Here is a 23037-nt window from a genome sequence, read left to right as displayed (position 1 = left end):
AGCACTGTATTCTTCAGCAGCAGTGTGACGGAAACAACAGGCTGGCAATGAGGGCACGTATACCGCACACCAGGGACTCCACCAAGTGCTCCCCACCCCCTTTGTCAGATGTGGGCCGATGATGGAACCCAGGGTCCCATGAAAATCCGATTCCCAAATGCTTTATTCCAGTCGCCTGCCCTGAGGTGTCAACAAAGGGCCCCCAAATGCTGACCTGATGACTGACCATCCGATTTGCCCAAAGCTCATGTAAGTTAAACACTAATTTCCAGGTCACACTTTCTAGTTCAGATTCTGAGGCACAGGGTCTCAAATCTGAATTTCAAAATAAACAAACACTCTCTAGGTGATTCTATTAAGCATGAATGGGGATCAGAGTTTAAATCATACAAAGCTGCCAACGAAATAACTCTTTACTTTGTGTAAAATGAAACTGTTAATTAACTAAGTGTTCTTAAATTTATGGAGAAGTATCTTAAATCCTTCAAAATAGGACATGAGCAGTCCAGGTCAGCCCTGGGTACCTAACTCCGCGAGACTCTCTCTTTTAAGGCCAGGTCTGCAAAACAGGAAGCGAGACTGAGGAACTAGTGGATGCAGGCGAAAAGGTCAGACAACCCACAAAATTCCCTTTAGGGGAAAAAATCCACTTAGTACTTATACAAACAGAGACAAAGGGGGAAATAAAACGCCCTGGAGAGCCCACGCCCCCCCACCTACCACGATGGTTGTCTTAGGGTCTTTGCCCGCCAGCTCCCTCACTGCCATCTCTTCATCAGGTTGCCCAAAAGTAAAGTAATTTGGATAAAAAGCACCTGCCAGTACCACCTGGAAGAGAAACTTATTTTCATGAAGCAACAGCATTATTTTATCATGTTGTCTCACTCTCAGCCCAGAAGACACCTATAATATGAATGATGAGTTTATATTAAAACAAAACAAAACAAAAAAACAGACCTTTAACCAATCAAGCAGAAAGTCACAATTTTGGTTACTTCACCATAACAGAAACACTTTCTACATGGTCCTTCCTCCAAGGAACCTCAGTATGTCTCCGAATGAGGTTTAGAAACCAGTGGTGAGTTGAACAAGGGTGCAAATGACTGCACACACAGAGCCTGGGGGTAGGCCAATGTTTTCTACCGTCTCCCCGACACACTTATTTCCATGGGTGAGGCCCTCTCCCAAATGTTGAGATAAAATTACGATTGAGACTCCTGGATTCAGAGCAGCAGGCACTCTGTGAAGAGTCCCTTCTTCAATACAAATACACCATGTGAAACACACACCCATGGAAGACTCTCTCCCAACCTTAAAGCAATCTGACATCCAGAAAAACACTCCATTCCCAGCATCCCCCAGTTTGCAGGTATCTACCTAGAATCCAATTCTGCACGTGTCAGCCAACACACTGATGCATACAAGATGTACGCCTCGCCTGAGCCCCTAAATTAGAAGCACTGGCCACCTTTCTAGCATACACTTCCCTTTGCACAATGCCTAGAAGGTTCCACCCAACAAGCTAATCTGATCACGGCCTCCAAAGTTAAAATAACTTTTCAGTGCAAGGAAAGAGCCACGTAATAATATTAAGAGCATCTTTACTTTCTTAAAAGCCAAAACAAAAGGCTGTCTCGGAAGCAGTAATAATAGTCAGCGGTCTTTAGAAACACTCTCCAGAGACTAGAAATGGTCTGGATCGTCAGCTCAATGACATGGAAAACCTAAACTAGGCAAGACCAGAGCACTTCCTGCTTCCCAAACACAGTATGAACACTGTGGACCTAAAATCTCCTATGAGGCACGATTTGTATCAGAAAGGGGGCGCAAGCACTTTCACAACCACAAGACCCGCTAAGCAGAGAGAATCAGGAAAAGACATCCAGGAAGCTCCAGGGTACCTGCAGGACGAATCGCTGCTTATACGTATACTCTTGGTCCATGACAGGCCGCCGGGAATCCACATACATGTTGAACTGTGAGATTCTAGTCTTCAATTCTTCATATAATTCAGCCACCTAAGTAAGAAAAACATATTGGGAGATGATGTCTCCAGTGACGATGCTATTCAGAATAGTGAAAGCACTAGAAAAGTAGCACATGATGGGGAAAGCCTTAGTACGTCTATGGGATGAAACCCTGCCGCTGTTAAGAACCATCTTATTAAAGATTAACTAATAAAGAATGGAAAGGATGCTGAATACAACAGTAACAGAAAATACTGTATTTTCTGGATACAAAGCTGTACATGCTTATAAACACACACGCACACAAAGGAAATCACTGCAAGGGCACACAGTTACCTACCGGTGTCAGAGGAGCAGGAGACCATGACCACAGCCATTTCTTTGAGTCCTTTAAATACTTCCAAAACCTCTGCCATAAACGTATACCGCTTTTGTGATTAAAAACAAGCTAAGAGACCAATGGCTACACAGTCCCTCTGAACAAAAAAACCCACATAGATTCAATAGAAATTGTTTCATATAGAACATCAAACTTCAAATGTATAAGCGCAAGAATACACAATTCCAAACACCTACGAACCTATCATAACTTAAATTACCACAAAATTATCTCAGCAAGTTACAAGAAAGAAAAAACCATGTAAGCCACACGTATGAAGATAAGTGGAAAATAACTAAAAAGAACTGGAAGGACAGAAAACCTTAAAAGCCATGACCTGTGAGGAGGGGAGGAAAGCCTGGGGACATGGAAGGAAGTGCCCAGCCCATCCACATATCAGCCTGTGCATTTACTTCCATTCTACTGTGGAAATCTTCTGTAAGGCTGTAGTACTGATACAGACAACTTCTCTAGTTAAAAATCAATTTAAAATTACGCAAGAGATGTCCCTGGTGGTCCAGTGGGTAAGACTCCATGCTCCCAATGAAGGGGGCCCTGGTCAGAGAACTAGATCCTGCATGCCACAACTAAGATCCCACATGCCACAATGAAGATCCCACATGCCACAACTAAGACCCAGCACAGCCAAATAAATAAATATTTTAAAAATAAATAAAATAAAATTATGCAAGTCATTTTCTCTGACCAAAATACAATAAAAATCAAAATATTCACAAAATAAGATACCTAAAAAATATTTCTTTCTGCCTGGAAACTCAAATACTCTTCTAAAAACTCTGAATCAAGGAGGAAACAACACTAAAATAAGTTACAGGCAGGGGTAACAATGAGATCCCTACATGTCAAAATCAATGGGATGTGGCCCAAACTGTGCTCACAAGAAATTCACAGCTTTTAAATGCTTTTAATTAGAAAGATTGAAAGTATCAATAAATTCTCATCTCAGTAAGACTGAAAAAAAAAGTAAACCAAGAGACACAGACAAACTAAACTAATGGAAAAAAGCAAAAATAAATCCACTGAAATCCTCCACCTTTCCCCTCCCCCCAAAACACCTGCACAGTAAAACTGACAAATCAAACCAAGAGTAAGTCCTCTTAAAATACAATAGAACAGACAAAGCATCCTGCAAACTGTGCAGTAAAGAATTAAGTCAGCAGGCCAGGCTGTCCATACCCTGGACAATCCAGAGAAAGGTCTGGCTCCTGGCAGGTCACCTCCAGGCCCCTGGAATATCCTGCCTCATAAGAGTGACTTTGTTTTCCTGAGACCTTGGACACAACAAACAGTTCATGGCAGCAACGTGACTTCTGTATGGTGGGGGCCTTGGGCCATATGGCAGTGACGTGACCTCTGGAGGGGCTAAAAACTAAGGAAGTAAGGTCAGTCAGGTGGGCACCCCCTACCCACGTAACCAATCCTCAATAAAACCTTGGACACGGAGGCTGGGTGAGCCTCCCTGGTTTGCAGGACTCGTGCAGCTGTCACACATCATGCTGCCCAGAAGCCTCCACTGGGAGAGGACAACTGCAGGTCTCTCCCGGCTCCTCCCCACCCGCCTCTCACCCTTGCTGATCTTAGTCTGTATCCTTCAGCTGTCATCAACTGTCACTGTGAACGTAACACATAAATGCTACAAACGCTGGGGAGAGGGTGCACTCGGCACCATGCTGGGTATTGCTGCTACTTGATAAACATTTGGTAAGTCATCTTTACTTGCATTCAAAGAGTTTACAACTTACCTCTCTAATTCTCTTGATCTGAATGTAATTTAACCGTCCCCAGTCAAGTTCATCCTTTAAATACATCAAAGCATAATATTCAAAATTAATGTAACAAATCGGAGCTAATCTGACTACTATAATACAAATATCTCGGCTAAAAATATATACCAAAAAGAATATACACCAACAAGAAAAATAATACGGCTGATTCTGTAAAAGCTGGCTTTAATGAGTAACTCCTGTAGTTACTTTAAGGACACATCAGGCACGGCAAATTTACACACACAGACCTATCACTGATCTTTTGAACGTAGTCACTTTAGAAGGAAAAGAACAAAACCCGACCACACCCACCCAAAAAAATGAAGGCTAACGGGTTGGTTTTTTCAAGCCCATTATCTAACACTCGCTGAAAACAGCAGAAGGAAAAGCCTGGGGTTTCTTAGTTTCGAGCCAACACGCCCAGGCGTGTCCCACAGGTGTTTCATGCTGGCAGCTGAAGAGGCTCCTGACACAGGAAGGGTCACCTACTCAGAGGGGGTGACAGGCGGTTCGGCTGCACACAGGCCCCAGGCCGCCTCCGCCGCTCTGGCCTGCGGGCCCCGAGGACCGGTTCACACACAGCACCCGCAGCACCGAGGCTGAGCCGGAGAGGGCTGAGCTCGGAGGCTTCCGTGACACCGGCAGCCCACCCACAAAGAAACACAGAGACAGCGCACCCACCTTCGGATGCCGCAGCTCGCCTCTCTGTCGGCAAGTCCGCCAAGCCTAAAAATAAATGATCCAGAGCTTCAAAATATTTCGTTGGTTAACTGAATTTTTTTTAAAGTCCAATTTCATCACATTTTGACCACAGAAAATTTACAAATTTAATTTTTTAAATCACTTCATAGAACTGGACTCCCACCCTCATCTACTTCTACCAACACAATTTATTTAATATTGAACATCAATAACCAAATGGTACTTTTGACAGAGATAGGTATATGGCATGAAAGTGTACCGACAACCTGTAGCAGCTGCCTTCATAGTTTGCACAGGGAAAACTTACTCTAAATGCTTCAACAAGTGCAATACAGTCACTCCTACTGTTGCCAAAGAAATTCACTTTGTTCCTATAAACAGATAACAAAGAGTGTCATCTGATATCATTAAAACACAGTGACGTTTGAAAATATGAATGTTAAATACCTATATCCATCAAGATGCTGCCTAAAAGGCATCGCAAAAAAATTCTTCAAAGAAAGAGATGCCGCTAACAAGAGAGAAAAACAGAGAGAAGGTAAGACTGCTGGGGGGGCCCTGCACCACACCCCCCATCACCACTCCTCGGCTCCCACACTCACCGATGATAAGACACTCGTCTAGACAGCCAAACACATGTCCCAGGACTATGAGTTTACCAAGCTGCTGATTAACAGGAAGCTGGGCTAAAACTCTTCCTAAGAAGGTCAATTCACCATCATGGGGGTTTTCATCTTCTCTCTGCCCACTCACTGCAAGTGCTCCAACCTTTATAAAATAAATTAATGCCATTAGCAAGCACGGATCTATTCACTCTCTTTTCTTCCTTAAGGCAGGGAGTTTAAAACAGGAAATGACCAAATTTTGGTGCATAAGATTCTGAAAGACATCTAAGCCAACTTAGGAAAGATTGATCCTGAAGCTTTTTTTTAACTTGTTTTTTGAAACTCAGAACACATTTTGTTACTTTTTAATGCTGGGAGAGAGCACTCAAGGACACTCCCGCAAAGGCCTGGTCAACTCCCAACCCAACGAGCACGTACACCCTAACCACACATGCAACCACCACATCACGCGGCCACTCACAACCAAAATGTTCCAGACTGCGTGCACAAAGACACGTCCTCAACTTGACTAAGCATATCTTATAGACACCCGAGCAAGTATCCGAGGTATCGGAGGCAGCCCCACGTCTTAGGGCCAGAGGCTGAATGTCCACAGCCCCACAGGTGGAGGTGCCCTGGCTGCAAGGAACAAGAGCAGAGCGTGAGCCAGAGTCAAGTCAGAGACGCCACGGGAACAGAGCAGGGCTTCCAGCAACAGGGAGAGAAAAGGCCTGTGTGAGGGCGAGGAGCAGAGCTAGAGGGCAGTGGGGAGGAGGCAGCGGAGCCAGGACAGGAGAACAGAGCTCCTCCACTGGCGGCCGCCTCCTAACCAGGCTTCTCACCCACCAGCAAACAGCAGTCCCGCAGGGGGAGTGATGGGAGGTGAGAGAGCGGGAGCTTCAGCTTCAGACAACTAGCAAAGCTGGTCTGAACAACATATGTAAAATCTGGAATCAACAAGTACTTGTGACGTGCTTTTCCAAGCAAATGCTGATCATTTACAACTGTCAAAATAACCTTAAAGTATCCACAATGATGGGGGACTCCCCTGGTGGTCCCGCGGTTAAGACGCCGTGCTCCCAGTGAAGGGGGCCTGGGTTCAATACCTGGTCAGGGAACTAGACCCCGCACGCCACAACTGAAAGAGTCCGCATACTACACCTAAGACCCAGCACAGCCAAATAAATAAATAAATAACTAAAAACATCCACAAGTATGAAACTTTAAAAATTCACTAAAAAAATCTTAACTTTTCCCGTCAAGAACAAATATCAGATGGTCCCACCTCCTTTAGCAGAAGGATGGTACGTTCAATGTCACTCAGACTAGGCGGAGAAAGGGCCGTTGCCAGCAGAGCCCTCGGTTCACCCATATCAAGTAATTTCACTTTCAATATTGTGCTTCCCAACGGACAGCGCTGAAAAGAACAAAACTTAAATTTATAAACAGTAAAAATAAGTAAATCAATTCACCTATTCTCATGACTAGTAGTTTAGAGAGAGGAGCAGAAGGGAGAAGGAGAGAAAGAGACGAAAGGAAAATAGAGAAAGAGGTGGGAAAAGGAGAGAGAGAAAGGGGAGATGAAGGGGGGAGAGGGAGAGAGAGAGAAAGAAGGGAAGATGGAAAAGGGAAGGGGTGAGAAAGAAAGGCGAGGAAGCGGGGTGAGAGGGAGAGGGGGAGGGAGGCAGAGGAGAGGACAGACAGTTCCACAGCACCAACTACCAAAGCACAGCAGCAGCATCTGTGGACAGTCCTCCAGGGCCAGAAAGGCTGGTCAGAAGTGATTTTTCTGGGATCAAAATTATACAAAGCTCCAAATGATATTACCTAGACCGTTCAGTAAAACTGTCCATAAAAAACAAACCATGAAGACGACCAAAGCTTATTACCAACATCTCGGGAACGGCGCGGTCTGGGATGGAGCTGCCCCAGAAGTCCCTGTGTACGAGTCTGTAACAGTATCCTTTAGACACTCGTCCAGCACGGCCTTCGAAGGAAAAACATTTGAACTTTGGTATTAATTACTTCAACATCAGCATAAAGATATATTTAAGAATAACCATTAAATATTAAGGAAAACTTTCGTTTTCTTCTACCAAACCAGGTCAGTAAAAACTTCAGAATAAGTCAGTGTTAGAAGTGATTGTGGGTGAGATGAATTAGGAGACTGGGATTGACATATATACACTACTATGTATAAAGCACTCAATAGATAACTAACGAGAACCTACTGCACAGCACAGGGAACTCTACCCAATGCTCTGTGGTGACCTAAATGGGAAGGAAATTCGAAAAAGAGGGGATACATGTGTACGTATAGCTGATTCGCTCTGCTGTACAGCAGAAACTACTACAACATTATAAAGCAACCATACTCTAATAAAAATTAAAAAGAAGTGATTTTATACATACAAGATTAAGTGCTGACTCCTACTCAGTGACATATAGTATAAAATCCAATGCATATTTCTAAGGAGAATCACCTTGGCCCCAAAATGCAATCGCAATCAAAACACTTGAAATACCACACACCTCCTGCAAATGCACAGTTCATACTGGCAAAAATATGGAGGTCAGTGAACAAAAGTAATCAAGTTGGCGAGAAAAGCCACGCTTCCCCAGCGCAACAGCTGGTTGTGCCCCGTCCCAACCCCTCTGCAAAAATGTCCTTCAAGACAACAGCTTCATATGAAATGAGTGATCACAAGCGAAGAGCTCAACCCAGGCCTGGCCCACGGAAACCATCCTGTAAATGGCTATTCTCTTGTGATGGTATTGCTTGTGCAATGGAAACTCTTTTATCCCAAAACATAATAAAATCTGAGAAAGAGTAGGAGGGTGGCAGGGGGGTCCTTCACAAATACTCAGCTTTTTTTTTTTAATAAATTCATTTATGTATTATTCATTTTTTATTGGCTCTGTTGGATCTTCATTGCTGTGCACGGGCTTTCTCTGGTTGTGGCGAGTGGGGGCTCCTCTCTTCACTGCGGTGCGTGGGCTTCTCATTGCACTGGCTTCTCTTGCTGTGGAGCACAGGCTCTAGGCGCACGGGCTACAGTAGTTGGGGTGCACGGGCTTAGCTGCTCCATGGCATGTGGGATCTTTCTGGACCAGGACTCAAAACCCATGTCCCCTGCATTGGCAGGCGGATTCCTAACCACTGTGCCACCAGGGAAGTCCCACAAATACTCAGCTTTTAAAAAATGGAGCAGCCAGCTATAAAAAGGGATGAGATGGAGCTCTATGTAATGAGGTGGATAGAACTACAATCTGTCATACAGAGTGAAGTAAGTCAGAAAGAGAAGGACAAATATTGTATGCTAACTCACATATACGGAATCTAAAAATGGTACTGATTAACTCAGTGACAAGAACAAGGAAGCAGATACAGAGAATGGACTGGAGAACTCGAGGTATGGGAGGGGGCGGGGGGTGAAGGGGAAACTGAGAAGAAGCGAGAGAGTAGCACAGACATATATATACTACCAACTGTAAAATAGTCAGTGGGAAGTTGTTGTATAACAAAGGGAGTCCAACTCGAGGATGGAAGATGCCTTAGAGGACTGGGGCAGGGAGGGTGGGGGGGACTCGAGGCGGGGGGCGTCAAGGAAGGGAGGGAATATGGGGATATGTGTATAAAAACAGTTGATTGAACCTGGTGTACCCCCCAAAAAAATAAAATAAAATAATAAAAAAAATAAAATAAAATAAAAGATTATATTAAAATGCAAAAAAAAAAAAAAAAAAAAAATGGAGCAGCCCAGGGAGGTGCTTTCCTTCCCCATCTGTGGAGCCTGGACCCATTCCCCCTCCCCCCCCCCCCACCCCCGAGAGTTCCCCTGCCACCAGGAGATTGAGTGCAGAGTCCAGACTTCTGCCTCTGCCGCCATCCCACCACCCCGTATCTTCAAATGACAGGACTGTCTAAATGGAAAATCCCAAGATAATAACAAAACCAAAATCACCTCGTAGAGCTAATCAGTGAAATCAGCAAGTCACAGGATACAATATCAACATACAAATATCAATCACATTTCTACACACTAGAAAGAAACACTGGATGGAATTTAAAATGCCATCACTATCAATACATCACTCCAAATTAAACTGAATTCTTAGCTGTAAATCTAGCAAAACATATACAGGATCTGTATGCTGCAAATAACACAATACTGATTAAAGAAACCAAAGACAACCTAAATAAACGGAGACACGCTGTGGCCAGGGATGGGCAGGCTCACTGCAGCAAATATATCAGTTCTCCACAAACTGACGGACAGCATTAACACAACACCTAGCAAAGTCACAGGAGGCGTGTGTGTGTGTGTGTGTGTGTGTGTGCGTGTGCAGATAAGATTATTCTACAGCCTCTGAGGAAGGCAGAGTAGCCTCGCTAATGCAATTCTGAAAATAAAGAGCAGAGCGGGAGGAACCCAACCGCGCTGTGTTGAGTCTTACTGCGCGGTGACCAAGGCAGTGCGGTGCCAGCAGAGGGGACCACGCAGACGGCAGAGCATAAAGAAGAATCAGAAACAGACCCAGACAAGCACACCACAGCGGTGTTTCACAAGGCTCAGAAGTGCTTCCATTGGAAGGAGGACAGCAGTGCTGGAAGCCCTGGGACTCCACAGGCAAACCTCACACCATCTACAAAACTTGCAAATAGATCACAGATACAAAGCAAAACATCTCTATGAACTTCTAGAAGAAACACGGGAGAAAAACCTTTGCAACCTGGGGCTGGGCGAAGAGTTCCTACAAGAGGACACCATAAGCACAACCTGTAACGTGAGAAACTGACAAAGGAGAGCACAGCAAAATCTAAAGCTTCTTCTCTATGAGACACCCTGTTAAGAGGATTAAACGACAAAGTAGAGTTGAGTTTTGGGACAAAACTCCATAGTAAAATACAAACAATCCAATTAGAAAATAGGCCAAAGACCTGAACAGATGTTTCACTGAAGAAACACAGAAGACAAATAAGTGTAAGATATTTACCCTCATTGGCATTAAGGAAATGCAAATGAGAACTGCAATGAGATATTATCATGTACCTTCTAGAACGGCTAAAATAAAAAATGGCAGACACCAAATACTGGCAAGGACGTGGAAAAAATGGATCTCACACGATGCTGGTAGGACTGTAAAGTGGTACAGCCACCATGGAGATAGTCTAGGGCATTTTCTTATAAAAGCAAACATACACTTACCATACCACCCAGTAATTGCACTCCTGGGCTTTTATCCTAGAGAAAGCAAATTTTATGTCCACACAAAAACTTGTACAGCAACATTCACAGTGACTTTATTTGTAACACCAAGAACTAGAAACACCTCAAATGTCCTTCAACAGGTTAACAGTATTGTTGACCTTAAAAATAAAACAGTAATTTTACCAGCAAAAACGGGTTTATTTAGAAACAACTGAGAACCGCAACCTGGGACAAGCAAGCTGTGGCAAAAACCACAGGGGAGTCCCAAATAACGAAGAGGAACGTTATTTTCTGGAGAAAAAGGAGGAAGCTGGGAGGGACTGTTTTGAACACAAGTCCACTGGAGAGAAGTGAGACTTCAGGGTGGAGACGGTTTATTGTTGGGCGAGTTGCTGGGACAGATGCTTTCATGTGGGAGACGCAAGGCACACGATGCTTCTTTCTTGTTGCCGATTCTTCTGTTGCTGTCTGCGATTGACAGCCCTTCCTGTAGCTGAGCTGGAGTGGTACTTCAAGTGGTACTGCACGAGAGCAGCCCCTTCTGACCTCCCCACTCCATCTTAGTGAGGTTTCCCTTTACTCATCTTCAAAGTACAATGGAATATTATTCAGCAATAAAAAGGGAAAGAACTACTGGACTTCCTTGGTGGCACAGTAGTTAACAATCCACCTGCCAGTGCTGGGGACATGGGTTCAATCCCTGGTCCAGGAAGCCCCCACATGCCACAGAGCAACTGAGCCCACGTGCCATAACTATTGAGCCCATGTATCACAACTACGGAGCCTGCACTCTAGAGCCCGCGAGCCACAACTACTGAAGCCCGTGTGCCTAGAGCCCAGGCTCCGCAACAAAGAGAAGCCACCACACTGAGAAGCCTGCACACCACAACAAAGAGTAGCCCCCGCTAACCACAACTAGAGAAAGCCTGCGCGCAGCAACAAAGACCCAACACAGCCAAAAAAAAAGGGAAGGAACTACTGATACACGCAGCAACTTGGATGGAGCTTAAGGACACTACAGCAAGTGAAGAAAGCCAATCTCAAAAGGTTACATGCAGTATGATTCCACCTAAATAACACCCTTGAAAGGCTGCAGCCGTGGCTATGAGAGCGGGTCTGTGGCTGGCAGCGTGGCAGGGGCAGCATGACTAAAGAGGCAACACTAGGCAGCTCCTCCAAAGCAGCCAGAACAGTTCCCTGCCCTGAGCGTGGCAGTGGCTACACTGGACCAACTGGAGAGGAGCCCACACGGTGCGAACCTGGGGAGCTGACTAGGGTCCGTGGTCCAGCCCTGTGCTGACATCAGCTGCCCAGGCTGACACTGCATGGAGGTGGGGGGGAGGGGGTGTCACCGCTAACGAGCTGAGATGCTGGGACCAGGGTTCAAGGGACTCTACATACTATTCTTGCAAATTCCTGCATGGGAAGAATTTTCTAATTATAGACATTTTGAACATACAAAAAGACAAAGCATACAATTCCTAAAATCTTAAGACTGACCCAAAGATTATCATTTTAAACATTTTTGTTTATCTATTTCTAGTCATTTCCTCTAAGCATAATTTTATGTTTGGGTTCTTTTTTGGGGGGGTGGGGTGAGACGATTGTAAGGTTTTTCCAAGTTGATGAGAAGCTCTTTATGACGGTATTTCAGTGACTCCTTAACCGTTCTCTCCTAAGCCTCCTCCGGGCAAGTCATCTCAGGAGAGGTGACACAGCAGCGCGCTGAAGGATGCGGGCTGCAGCCCGTCTCAGCCCCGGCACATCCCAGGTGACCCTAGCAGGCTACTCCCCCTCTGCGTGTCAGCTGTGTCGCCGAGACGTGGGGGTGTTAACAGTGCTACCTCACTGTGGGGGTGGTGAGGAGCAAACGCGCCAGTAACACGGAAAACACCAAGACTCAGGCCTGGCCTGTGGCGGGCATCCGGGAAGTGTGGCCTCTATTCTGGTTTCTGATTCGGCAGCTTTATGACCCAAGCCAGCAGGCACTCCTGGCGCCGTTCTTCGCCTGCCCTCCCCAAAGGCTCCCTGATAAAGCACAAGGCGAGCTGCGGTCCATGGTGAGAAGGCTGTGCCCTGGAGACTCTTCACGGGCGACTGCTCCTCTACTGTGGCCAGAGCTCCCCAGGCCCCGACAAACGAGCCCACACCCTCCACTCCTCAGCGATGCACTGTGTGCACTCGCAGCAAAGGCTGACCCTTCTGTGGAGCCCACTAGGCTCAGGAAACGTCACCCCAGAAGGATCAAAACTTGGAGAGGAGTCAGAGGAAGGACCAGCAGCAATTAACAAGTGACCCGCACAGCTTCCGTCACTAGTCACTGAGAAAGATGACAGGACGCCCGTCCAGCATGTGCGAAGGCTCTCGCCTACTGCAATGGATGGGAAGAGGGACGTGGATTTAAACAGTCTGACAGTGTGAGATGCTGTTGCTTAAAACTTAAAACCAGTTACAATAAAGGAAATCTCTGGATTAGACTTAAACATACAAAAAGCAAAAAACGTAAAAAGACACCCGAACGTGCCACCAACTGCTGCGATTGTGCTGGGATGCAGGCGCCTCACCTCTCCTCTGGTCACAGCTGGTTTTAGAGGCCCAAGTCAACCGCAGGCTCTGATAATTCGTATCTTCATCACAAACCAGGGTTCTGGTCAAACAAAAATCTATAACTGTCATTTAAAAGAGGGAATGTAAGTACCAGGCTAGCAAGAAATAACTGTGTCACAATCACCAAGTTCAGTGAAAAGACAATTTATGAAACACGCAGCCTTTAGAATGAGTGTACACACAGAAGCCTCAGAAAGGCACTGCCCATTCCCAGCTGCCCACGACAGGGAGGCTGTGGTCACATTCTTTCTTCTAAGGATGGGCCGTCTGGACAGAAAGAACATATGCCCTGTAAGAGCCCACATGTCATAATAAGAGCCTATGTGAGCTGCAGCACCAGACCAGCTGCGCGGGGCATGGGGCCAGGCAGAAGCACAGCTGAAGTGGGGGAATGCCAGGCCCCAATCCCATGTGTGTGCTGGGGGGTGGGGGCAGAGCTGCTCTGTGTCTCTGTGCTTCAGTGTCCTCGCCTGCAAAACCCAGGGACAGGAGCCCCTGCGGCTCTTCCCAGCACCGACCCTCCCTGTCCATCTAAGGAAACCAGGCGAGTTCGGGGAGTGGGGGGTAGCTGAGGCGGGGCTGGCTGGCACCCCCACGTGCTCAGCCCACTCCTCAGTGCTGTGTCCCCCCTCGAGAACCTCCTGTTCATTACCTACACCACCAACACCACCCCTCCTGGCCGGCTGCCCAGGGCCCTTGAACACTCCTCCCACCATGTTTGGGGATCTCAGTTCTCATAAAAATGGTGCCAGCAGCACCCAGGCCCTCAGTTCCATGACCCCGTCTTCCACCTGCCTCGGCATCTCCCTCCCACCGCCCCACTCGACACCCCTCCTCAGTCTCCACTGCAAGCATCTTTCTCTGGAACCAGAGCTCTTTCCTCTCCCAGTCTTGTAGCCCTACCCCAGCAGTCCTTAATCCCTGCAAATGGACCTACGATCTGTCCACATCAGGACCCGCTAGCGGCCCTGCCCCTCCGCCTAACGACCTTCCTCCCCTCTTGACCAAGCCACAGGGCCCCAGCCCCCACTGTCACCGCTCCTGGCATCTGCCCCGGCCCCAGGCCTCCCACCCCTCTGCTCTGGGAATGACCCCACTCCCCAACCACCGCGCACGCAGCTCAGGCGGCAGGAGAGCCAGAGACAGACACAGCCGGCCGTGGGCAGACACGCCCTTTACGTCCCTGGTGGCCAGCAGCCCTCAGGACTCAGGATCCCCGCCTGTCCGGCCTCCTCACACCTCTGGCACTTTCTGTCCTTCTCACTTTCAGCTGAGGCCCTGCCTCTGGCTCAGGGGGAAAGCAGAGGCCATTAGAGGACCTCGCGGCCCCCTCAGCAGCACGCCCCCCACATCGGCCTTCTCCCCAGAGTGGGGGCCAAACCACCCACCGTGTGCCTGCCCCCTCCCCTGCACCACGCCCGGGCTCCCAGCTCAGCCGCAGCCTCTGGGCCTCCCGGCCCGTCTGCCCTCCATCGCCTGCTGCCTTCGCGCCTCCAGCGCCTCCGCACCGACCCTGCCTCCCGCAGCCTGCTGCTCAGAACACCTGCTGACCTGCTCCCAGGCCTCACGGACGCGCCTCCATCTCCCCCACCTTGAACCGCCCCCTCCTGCTCCCCAGGCCTCCCGGAGCCTGAACCCAAACCCTAATCCCCTCAAGGTCGCCACTGCGACATCTGCCTGGCATCTCAGCTCCCCGCGGCCGTGTGAAACCTCTGTATCCAACCCCTCAGTAAACAAGCCCGCCGCCCCGCCCCGCGGCCCCAGCTGTCCCTCCCTGACCCCCGCCCCGCTCCCCCACCTCTTCCTCGGACACGCCACCTCGGGCATCAGGAGAACAGAGACTCGCGGCTGTGCGCTGTCTCCCCAGCACCTGGGGCAGCCCCTGGCACGGACAGGACTGCCCTGGGCCGGGGTGGTCTGCTCCGGCCACAGTGGCCACCGTGGTGCTCCTCACACCTGCTCCGCCTCTTCGCACGGTCCTGCCTCACCCAGGCCCAGCCTTCCTCAGCCACCATGGCCTCCCAGAGATGCTCCCACACCGCCCCGTCTAAACAGTCATTTTCCCAGCTGTAGCCCTTCCTCTGACTTATTCTCCTCCATAACACGTATCTCGACCTGAAATCACACGTTATTTTACCTGCTAACTGTCTGTCTCTCCTACCAGAAGACAACATGTCTCACTCACCCTGGACGCCGACCACCAAGGACAGTGCCCGGCACACCCAGGCTCCCAAACACGAGGTCACGCAGCCTCACAACGTCATGAGGGGCACACACGCGGGAGACCAGACTCTGAGTGGTTGACAGGGTGTCCTTCTCAACGACCTCCAGCAACAGGGAGCACTGGGCCCCTCCCCCCATCACGATGTCCAGCGGGGGCTGCCCCAAAGCTCTACTGCCCGCAGACCCCGGCAGCAGTCATCTCCTCCCGTGTTACTCAGGAAGCGCACCCCAGAGACTGCGCGTGCGCTCAGAGGAGGGCGTGGGGGACAAAGGTACAGGAGAAACTCCTGAACCCACCTTCCTGTGTTCTCTCCTGCAGCACAGGGGAGAGACGGGGAAGAGGGGGAAGAACGACCCCTGAGGGACACACAGGCCCACAGCTCCGATGGTTTATGCTGTGAGGAAAACAGAAGGCTCTCACCGTATTTGACGTCTGGAACGGTGACAGAGCTCTCTGCGATGTTGGTGGACAGAATGATCTGTCAAACATCAAAGAAAAGGATCTGACATGCTCACTACATACAGGAAATCATTAGGCAAGATTTAAAAAAACAACTCAAACTCAAAACTTATTTAAAGGCAAAAATACTGGACTCAAATTTTGAAATTAGTCATATTTTCTATTTTATACAAAAGTCACAATTGGCCAAGGGTCCTGGGGGTGGGGACGGGGAGGCGGCGGCAGTGCAGGGCGGGCTCAGAGCCAAGCCGCTCTGAATCCCAGCCCTGCTCCACCCTAGTGGGGACCCTGGGCCCTGACCTCATTTTTCTCATCTATAAAACTGAGATAACAATAATATCTACCCTATTATTTGAGTTAATAAATGTAAAATGCTTAGAACTGCTCCTGCATGAACCAAGTGCTCAATGAATATTAGCTATCACCTGTAGTCCCAGCACCCATTTATTGGACACCTACTTTGCGTCAGACACTGTAGCACTACTACAGTGCAGTGCAGCACTACTACAATTTACGGACATATATTATTATAATTAACCCTCCTAACAGCTCTGCAAAGTAAATACTATTGCTCTACTTTCAAACTGTAAAATGAGTCTTAGAGAAGCGATGTGCTCAGAGGCACACACCTACAGGTGACAGAGAGCCATGTCACCTGTCCAATTCCCCACGTATGCTCTTAACCCTATACCTCAATGTAAAGTTACAGCCTTTTACTGGTGGAATCATTCTCAGGGGTCCAGCGGAAGCCCCTGAAGTACAGAAAAGCAGGTCCATGCAACACAGCAGGTGCATGAAAGCAGCAGGCAAGAAATGGGGCAAAGTCAGCTCTCCCTGACCTCAGATACAGTAGCTTCAGAGCTCCTGGAATTACCCAGGGCCCAGAGCACAACCAGGCCAACATCTCCAGGAAGGGCTGTGGAGCTTAAGAGCCCTGAGTTGCTGTGCAACGTCTAGGCTGCCCCTGGAGATCAGAACCTTCCCACTGGAATGAGGGGCTGGGCTGCACGTTGAGGGTCCCTGATGATCTCAAGCAGCACTAGAAGGGCTGTGATAAGACAATCCCGTCGTCCACACACTAAAAAAAAATTAAAGAAACATTCTTAAACCAGGACTAAGAATGTGGGTTCTAACCTAAGTGTCCACAGCAGTGCCAGGGACAAGAGAACAGTCCCACAGTGTGAGAACTGCTGGGAGTAAGAGGGACTGAAATCCACTAGAAACAACGTCCTGAGGCTGAGGAAATAAAAACCCTTAGCGAACTCATTTACAAAATAAAGACAAAATGAAATAACACACCTGGCTAGTCAGGCAAGTACCTGTTTGGGTGACTAACCAGAAGCTCAGACCACACTGTACAAACAGCAGAACGTCAGCACGCCTCGCTGGCAGAGGCTCTAATCTAAGGAAAATGTATCTAAGTGCTCAGAACTGGTCTCCCAGTGGTCCTACCTTTCTGTACCCAGGCACTGGACTTAGAAACACGTTATTCTGTTCTTCCAAAGTCACACTTGAATGGAGTGGATAGACCTGTAACCTGGGAAAGAAGCAAATGAAATAAAATATGCATAAAGGGTAGATATACATATGAAAATGAATAACTACTCATTGAGATAACTGAAATTATTTAAGGCAGAAACAATACAATGCTTTACAAGTAAAAATATAACAGTATCATTTGAAACTCACCTTTTATGAATCATGTTTGTGAGAAGTTCATGCATATAGTTTATCTCACCCAGACCTAGGGAAGAAAAAAAGGGGGGGGGGATTTTTATTTCTCTCTAAAAAACAACCTTTCAATTAAGATGACATCTTTTTCAAAGATGGCTCTACCAATTCATTTCATTTGACTTTACCCTCTTCACCTAAATATATCAGAATTACAAGTGAAAAATGTACGACACTGACTACTAGTAACTCAAAAATATAAGAAAAACCATATTCTTTCTATGTTTTCCCTTCTACAACAATGACTGTCTGTGAGTGCTGGCCATATGAGTAATTTTGCATTTCTTTTTCCCCCGCTGGTTTTCCAAATGTCCTACATTGATTATGCAAAATTCTACAAACAAAAAATAATATATAAAAAGTCTTGGCTACAGAGACATGCTAAAATCTTTTAATTAGGTTCAAAAATGTTCATTGATATGTAAAGTTTGCATGTGATTTTGCCACATCCTGAATTACCAATATTGAGCCTATATGGATTGAACTGTGTCCCCTCAAAAGATGTGGAAGTCCGAACCCTAGTCCCTCAGAATGTGACTTTATTTGCAAATAAAGCATCATTGCAGACATAATTAAGATGAGGTCACAGTGGAGAAGAATGGGCCTTTATTCCAGCAGAACTAGTGTGCTCGTAAGAACATAGACATACACACACCGAAAACGCCAAGTAATGATCAAAGTAGAGACAGAAGTATTGCAGCCACAAGCCATGGAAGGGCAAAGACTGACGGCCAAGAAAAGCTGAGAAGAGGCAAGGAATGATTCTACCCAGAGCCTCAGAGGGAGCAGGGCCCTGCTGACACCTTGATTTTGAACTTCTAGTCTCCAGTACAGAGTGAGAGTAAATTTCTGTTGTTCTAAGCCTTTGGGTTTAGACCACTTTGTTACAGCAGCCCTAAAAAAACTAACACAGGGGACTTCCCTGGTTGCCCAGTAGTTAAGAATCCGCCTGCCAGTGCAGGGGACACGGGTTCAATCCCTGGGCCGGGAAGATCCCACATGCCGTGGAGCAACTAAGCCCATGCACCACAACTACTGAGCCTATACTCTAAGCCCGTAAGCCACAACTACTGAGCCCTCGTGCCACAACTACTGAAGCCCACGCACCTAGAGCCTGTGAGCCACAACAAGAGAAGCCACTGCAATGAGAAGCCCGTGCACTGCAACAAAGAGTAGCCCCTGCTCGCCACAACCAGAGAAAGCCCAGCCCATGCACAGCAACAAAGACCCAATGCAGCCTAAATAAATAAAAAACTAATACAGAACCATTCCTAAAAGATCAACTAATGAAATAAACATATTACCAAACTCATATAAACACAAAAGAGACAACAAACTAAACGGTAAAATATCATTTATAGATATTGTATCCAGGCAACTGTTTAGCAGTTAGAAAGCACTGACCTCCTGTCAGGTGTTCCTGAGACAGTGTTGCTCTGGCCCTGCTCTGGTCATGTTTCCCTTGATACAACAGTATGCACACAGCACTCACTGACAAATATTTACTGGGGCAAATGCAACTCCACACCACTGTCTGCTAGCGATTGTTTTCTGGATACAACACGAATCCACGTCAACCCAAGCAAAACATGATCAAAGTTTTAAACTCACATGCCGCACTCCCAAGGAAGAGAAGTGGCTTTCATTCACACTTTTTGTTCTCCACCAGAACTAGCAGAAGTACTCACACGCTCCACATACCACCTTCCAACAACAAAACATACATGAATTATAAGGTTTCATCAAGCTATACCACTTGATAAAGCATGAAAATCATCATTCTGAAAAAATACAATTTAACGTAAGTTAATCTTTAAGTATTTTAAGAGATTATTTTCTCAAATACTGAAGAAAAGGAACTCAGGGGCTACCATGATGATTTCCACGGTATTACAATAATGACATTATTATTAAATAAGTTTTAAATACAGGTTGATGACAATCACCTCACATTTATAACCATACACATGAAACAGCAAGTTTAACACAGCCACCTTTCCCTGAAGGGGGTCAGACCGCCCTCAGAAAGTTACACTCTCCATCACCAACATTTGTAGCAACACAAAGGCTACAGCAAGAAGTCAAACTGAAAATCACATTTATTCACATTCCTGGAGTCTGAAAAGAATAAACCTGCACTACAAACACTATTTTTCACAGTCTGTGCTAGACACAAACCCGCCCCCACCCAGGCACGGTTCCAGGTCACGACAGAAGGACACTCACCTGGCAGGAACACCAGCACACTGCTCCGCTCTGACATAAATGCGGCGCCCGGCAAGGTCTTGGTCCTGTTAAAATGTGAGGTGCACAAGTATTAGGCAAGGCGAAGTGGCCACTGTGTTTCCAGAATGCTCACAGGCTTCTGACCTTGAAAGGCTCTCACATCTAGGTCATCCAGTATAATGTTCTTTCTTTCACATAAGAAAACACAGAGGCCCCAGGACGTGAGACACTGTTCAAAGCCCCACGATCAACCAAGGGACCCTAAGCCTCTTGACTACTTTCTCCCGTAAAAACTCACTATCTGCAAAAGTCTCCTTTGAAATTTAGTTCCTGGAATCCAGAACCTCAAAATGCAAAACATTTAGAATAATGACAACAAACAAAACTTAAACTCTAAGGAATCCAAACTGTTACTAGAAAGCATTTTTATAGACCAAGATCTCAAATCATCCACTCACTCCCATGCTACCATCAACATATTTACGTTGTGTGAAGTCAGAACTTTCATTCCTCCACAAACCCTTGGCCCCTTCTGTGCGCCAGGCCCTCCCTCCTCGTGCAGGCAGGCTCAGTGTAAGACAGACAAGCTCCCTGCTCCCTGGAGCTCACATTCTAGCTGGAGAGACAAACAAGAAACAAGGAAATCGGAACCTTTGGTTTGGCGGTAAGACCGTGACAAGAACGAACAGGAGAAGCAGGGCCACAGAGCTGCAGTTACTAGTCTACCCCTCTCACCCCCTCCTCTTTCTTTGTGCTTACTGTTCCCAGACACAGCATGGATGGTTGTTTTGTGGCTTTTCCAAGAAAAAAATGAAGATTAGAGTGGAAATTAATGAAACAGATAAAGAAAAACAACACAAAAACAAAAACCTGGCTCTCTGAAAAGATCAACAAATTGACAAATCTCACCTAGTTTGACCAAAAGAAAAAGAGAGTCCAAATACTACAGTCAGAAATGAAAGGGAAGACATTACTACTGACTTTACAGAAAGAAAAAGGATTATAAAGGAACACTATGAACAACTGAAAGCCAGCATATTAGAAATGGACATGAAATGGGCATAGTCCTAAAAAGACACAAACTACTGACACTGACCCAAGAAAAACCAAACAATGTGAATAGATATATAACAAATGAAGAGACTGAATTGGTAATTTGAAAACTACTCATAAAGGAAAGCCCAGATCCCAATGGCTTCACAGCTGAATTCCAAAAAACATTCAAAGAAGTATTACCAATTCTTCACAAACTCTTCCAAAAAACAGAACATTTCCCAACTCATTTTATGAGGCCACTACTACCCTAATACCAAAACCAGACAGACATAAGAAAACTACAGATCAATACCTTATGAATATGAATATAAAAATCCTCAACAAAATACCAGGAAACCAAATCCAGCAACATATAAAAAGTATACACCGTGGGCTTCCCTGGTGGCGCAGTGGTTAAGAATCCGCCTGCCAATGCAGGGGACACGGGTTCGATCCCTGCTCCAGGAAGATCCCACATGCCACGGAGCAGCTAAGCCCATGCGCCACAACTACTGAGCCTGTGCTTTAGAGCCCATGAGCCACAATTATTAAGCCCACGTGCTGCAACTACTGAAGCCCACGCGCCTACAGCCTGTGCTCCGCAACAAGAGAAGCCACAGCAATGAGAAGCCCACGCACCACAACGAAGAGCAGCCCCTACTCACTGCAACTAAAAGAAAGCCCATGCGCAGCAACAACCAATAGACCCAACACAGCCAATAAAATAAATAAATAAATTTATTTTAAAAAAAGTATACACCATGACCAAGTGGGATTTATCCCAGGGATGCAAGGTTGATTTAACATCTAAAAATCGATAGAATGAAGACAAAAATCACATGATTATCTCAATAGACAAAAAAAAGCATCTAACAAAATCTAACGCGCTTTCATTTAAAAAACACTCAACAAACTAGAAATAGAAATGAACTTTCTCAACCTGACAAAGGTCATCTACAAAAAGCCCACAGTGAAAGACTGGATGTTTTCACCCTAAGATCAGTAACAAGACAAGGACATCCACACTTGTCGCTTCTTTTCAGCACTGTATTTACTGGAGGTTCTAGCCAGGGCAATTAGACAAGTAAAGGAAATACAAGGCATCCAGACTGGAAAGGAATAAAACTATCTCCAGTCAATAGATGACATGATCTCGTATATGGAAAATCCAAGGACTCCTCCTAGAACTAACAAATGAGTTCAACAGGGTTGCAGAGTACAAGAGCAATAAACAAAAATCAATTGCTCATTGTAAATGAATAGAAATAGTCAGAAAATGAAATTAAGAAAATAATTTCATTCACAATGCCATAAAAAAGAATAAAACACAGTAATAAATTTTACAAGTGCAAAACTTATCCTCTGAAAACTAATAAGCACTGTTGAAAAAAATTAAAGAAAATCTAAAGAAATAGAAAAACATCTCCTATGCGAATATTCAATGCTGTTAAGATGACAGTACTCACCAAACTGATCTACAGATTCAACACCATCCCTTTTCAGGATCCTAGCTGGCTTCTTTGTAGAAACTGACAAGCTGATTCTAAATTTCACATGAAGTTATAAGAGACTCAGAATAACCAAAATAATCCCCCCAAAATAAAGTTAAGAAGACTCATACTTTTCATTTCAAAATTATTTCAAAGCAATGGTAATCAAGACAGTATGAACCTGGCACAAGGACAGACAAATAAAACAACAGAACAGAATTAACAGCCCAACTAATTTTCAACAAGGGTGCCAACACTACAAAATTAGAAAAGAACAGTCTTTCAACCAACAGTGCTGGGACAACTGGATAGTTCAACATACTAAAGAATGAAGTTGGACCCTTACCTCGCATATACACAAAAATTAACTCAAAATGGATCAAAGACTCAAATGAAAGAGCCAAACTATTAGAAGAAAACAAAGCAGTAAATCTTCATGAGCTTGAATCTGGCATTGGAGTCTTAACTATGACACCAAAAGCATGAGCAACAGAAGGAAAAATAGACAAATCGGACTTCATCAAAATTTAAAACTTTTGTGCTTCAAAGCATACCATCAAGAAAGAGAAAAGACAACCTGCAGAAGGGGAGAAAATATTTGCACATCATGTA

At 46.0% G+C, this 23037-nt stretch overlaps 1 protein-coding gene across 1 annotated transcript in view; it reads right to left on the bottom strand.

Moving 5' to 3' along the window:
• Nucleotides 1-23037, bottom strand: part of TDRD9 (tudor domain containing 9) — a 113129-nt gene that overhangs the window by 36525 nt on the left and 53567 nt on the right. The window contains exons 11-24 of the mRNA XM_057733575.1: nucleotides 19901-19965; nucleotides 17633-17687; nucleotides 17396-17480; nucleotides 15905-15962; nucleotides 13218-13322; nucleotides 7330-7427; nucleotides 6726-6857; nucleotides 5438-5603; nucleotides 5283-5346; nucleotides 5143-5206; nucleotides 4815-4859; nucleotides 4110-4163; nucleotides 1902-2018; nucleotides 721-828 (exon numbers count right to left, since the gene is read on the bottom strand). Coding sequence (XP_057589558.1) covers nucleotides 721-828; nucleotides 1902-2018; nucleotides 4110-4163; nucleotides 4815-4859; nucleotides 5143-5206; nucleotides 5283-5346; nucleotides 5438-5603; nucleotides 6726-6857; nucleotides 7330-7427; nucleotides 13218-13322; nucleotides 15905-15962; nucleotides 17396-17480; nucleotides 17633-17687; nucleotides 19901-19965 — 1216 coding nt within the window. The remainder of the gene's footprint in view (nucleotides 1-720; nucleotides 829-1901; nucleotides 2019-4109; nucleotides 4164-4814; nucleotides 4860-5142; nucleotides 5207-5282; nucleotides 5347-5437; nucleotides 5604-6725; nucleotides 6858-7329; nucleotides 7428-13217; nucleotides 13323-15904; nucleotides 15963-17395; nucleotides 17481-17632; nucleotides 17688-19900; nucleotides 19966-23037) is intronic.

The sequence above is a fragment of the Hippopotamus amphibius genome, chromosome 4 (assembly GCF_030028045.1).
Source record: "Hippopotamus amphibius kiboko isolate mHipAmp2 chromosome 4, mHipAmp2.hap2, whole genome shotgun sequence".
Classification (NCBI taxonomy): Eukaryota; Metazoa; Chordata; class Mammalia; order Artiodactyla; family Hippopotamidae; genus Hippopotamus; species Hippopotamus amphibius.
This window is presented reverse-complemented; position numbering and strand designations above follow the sequence as displayed.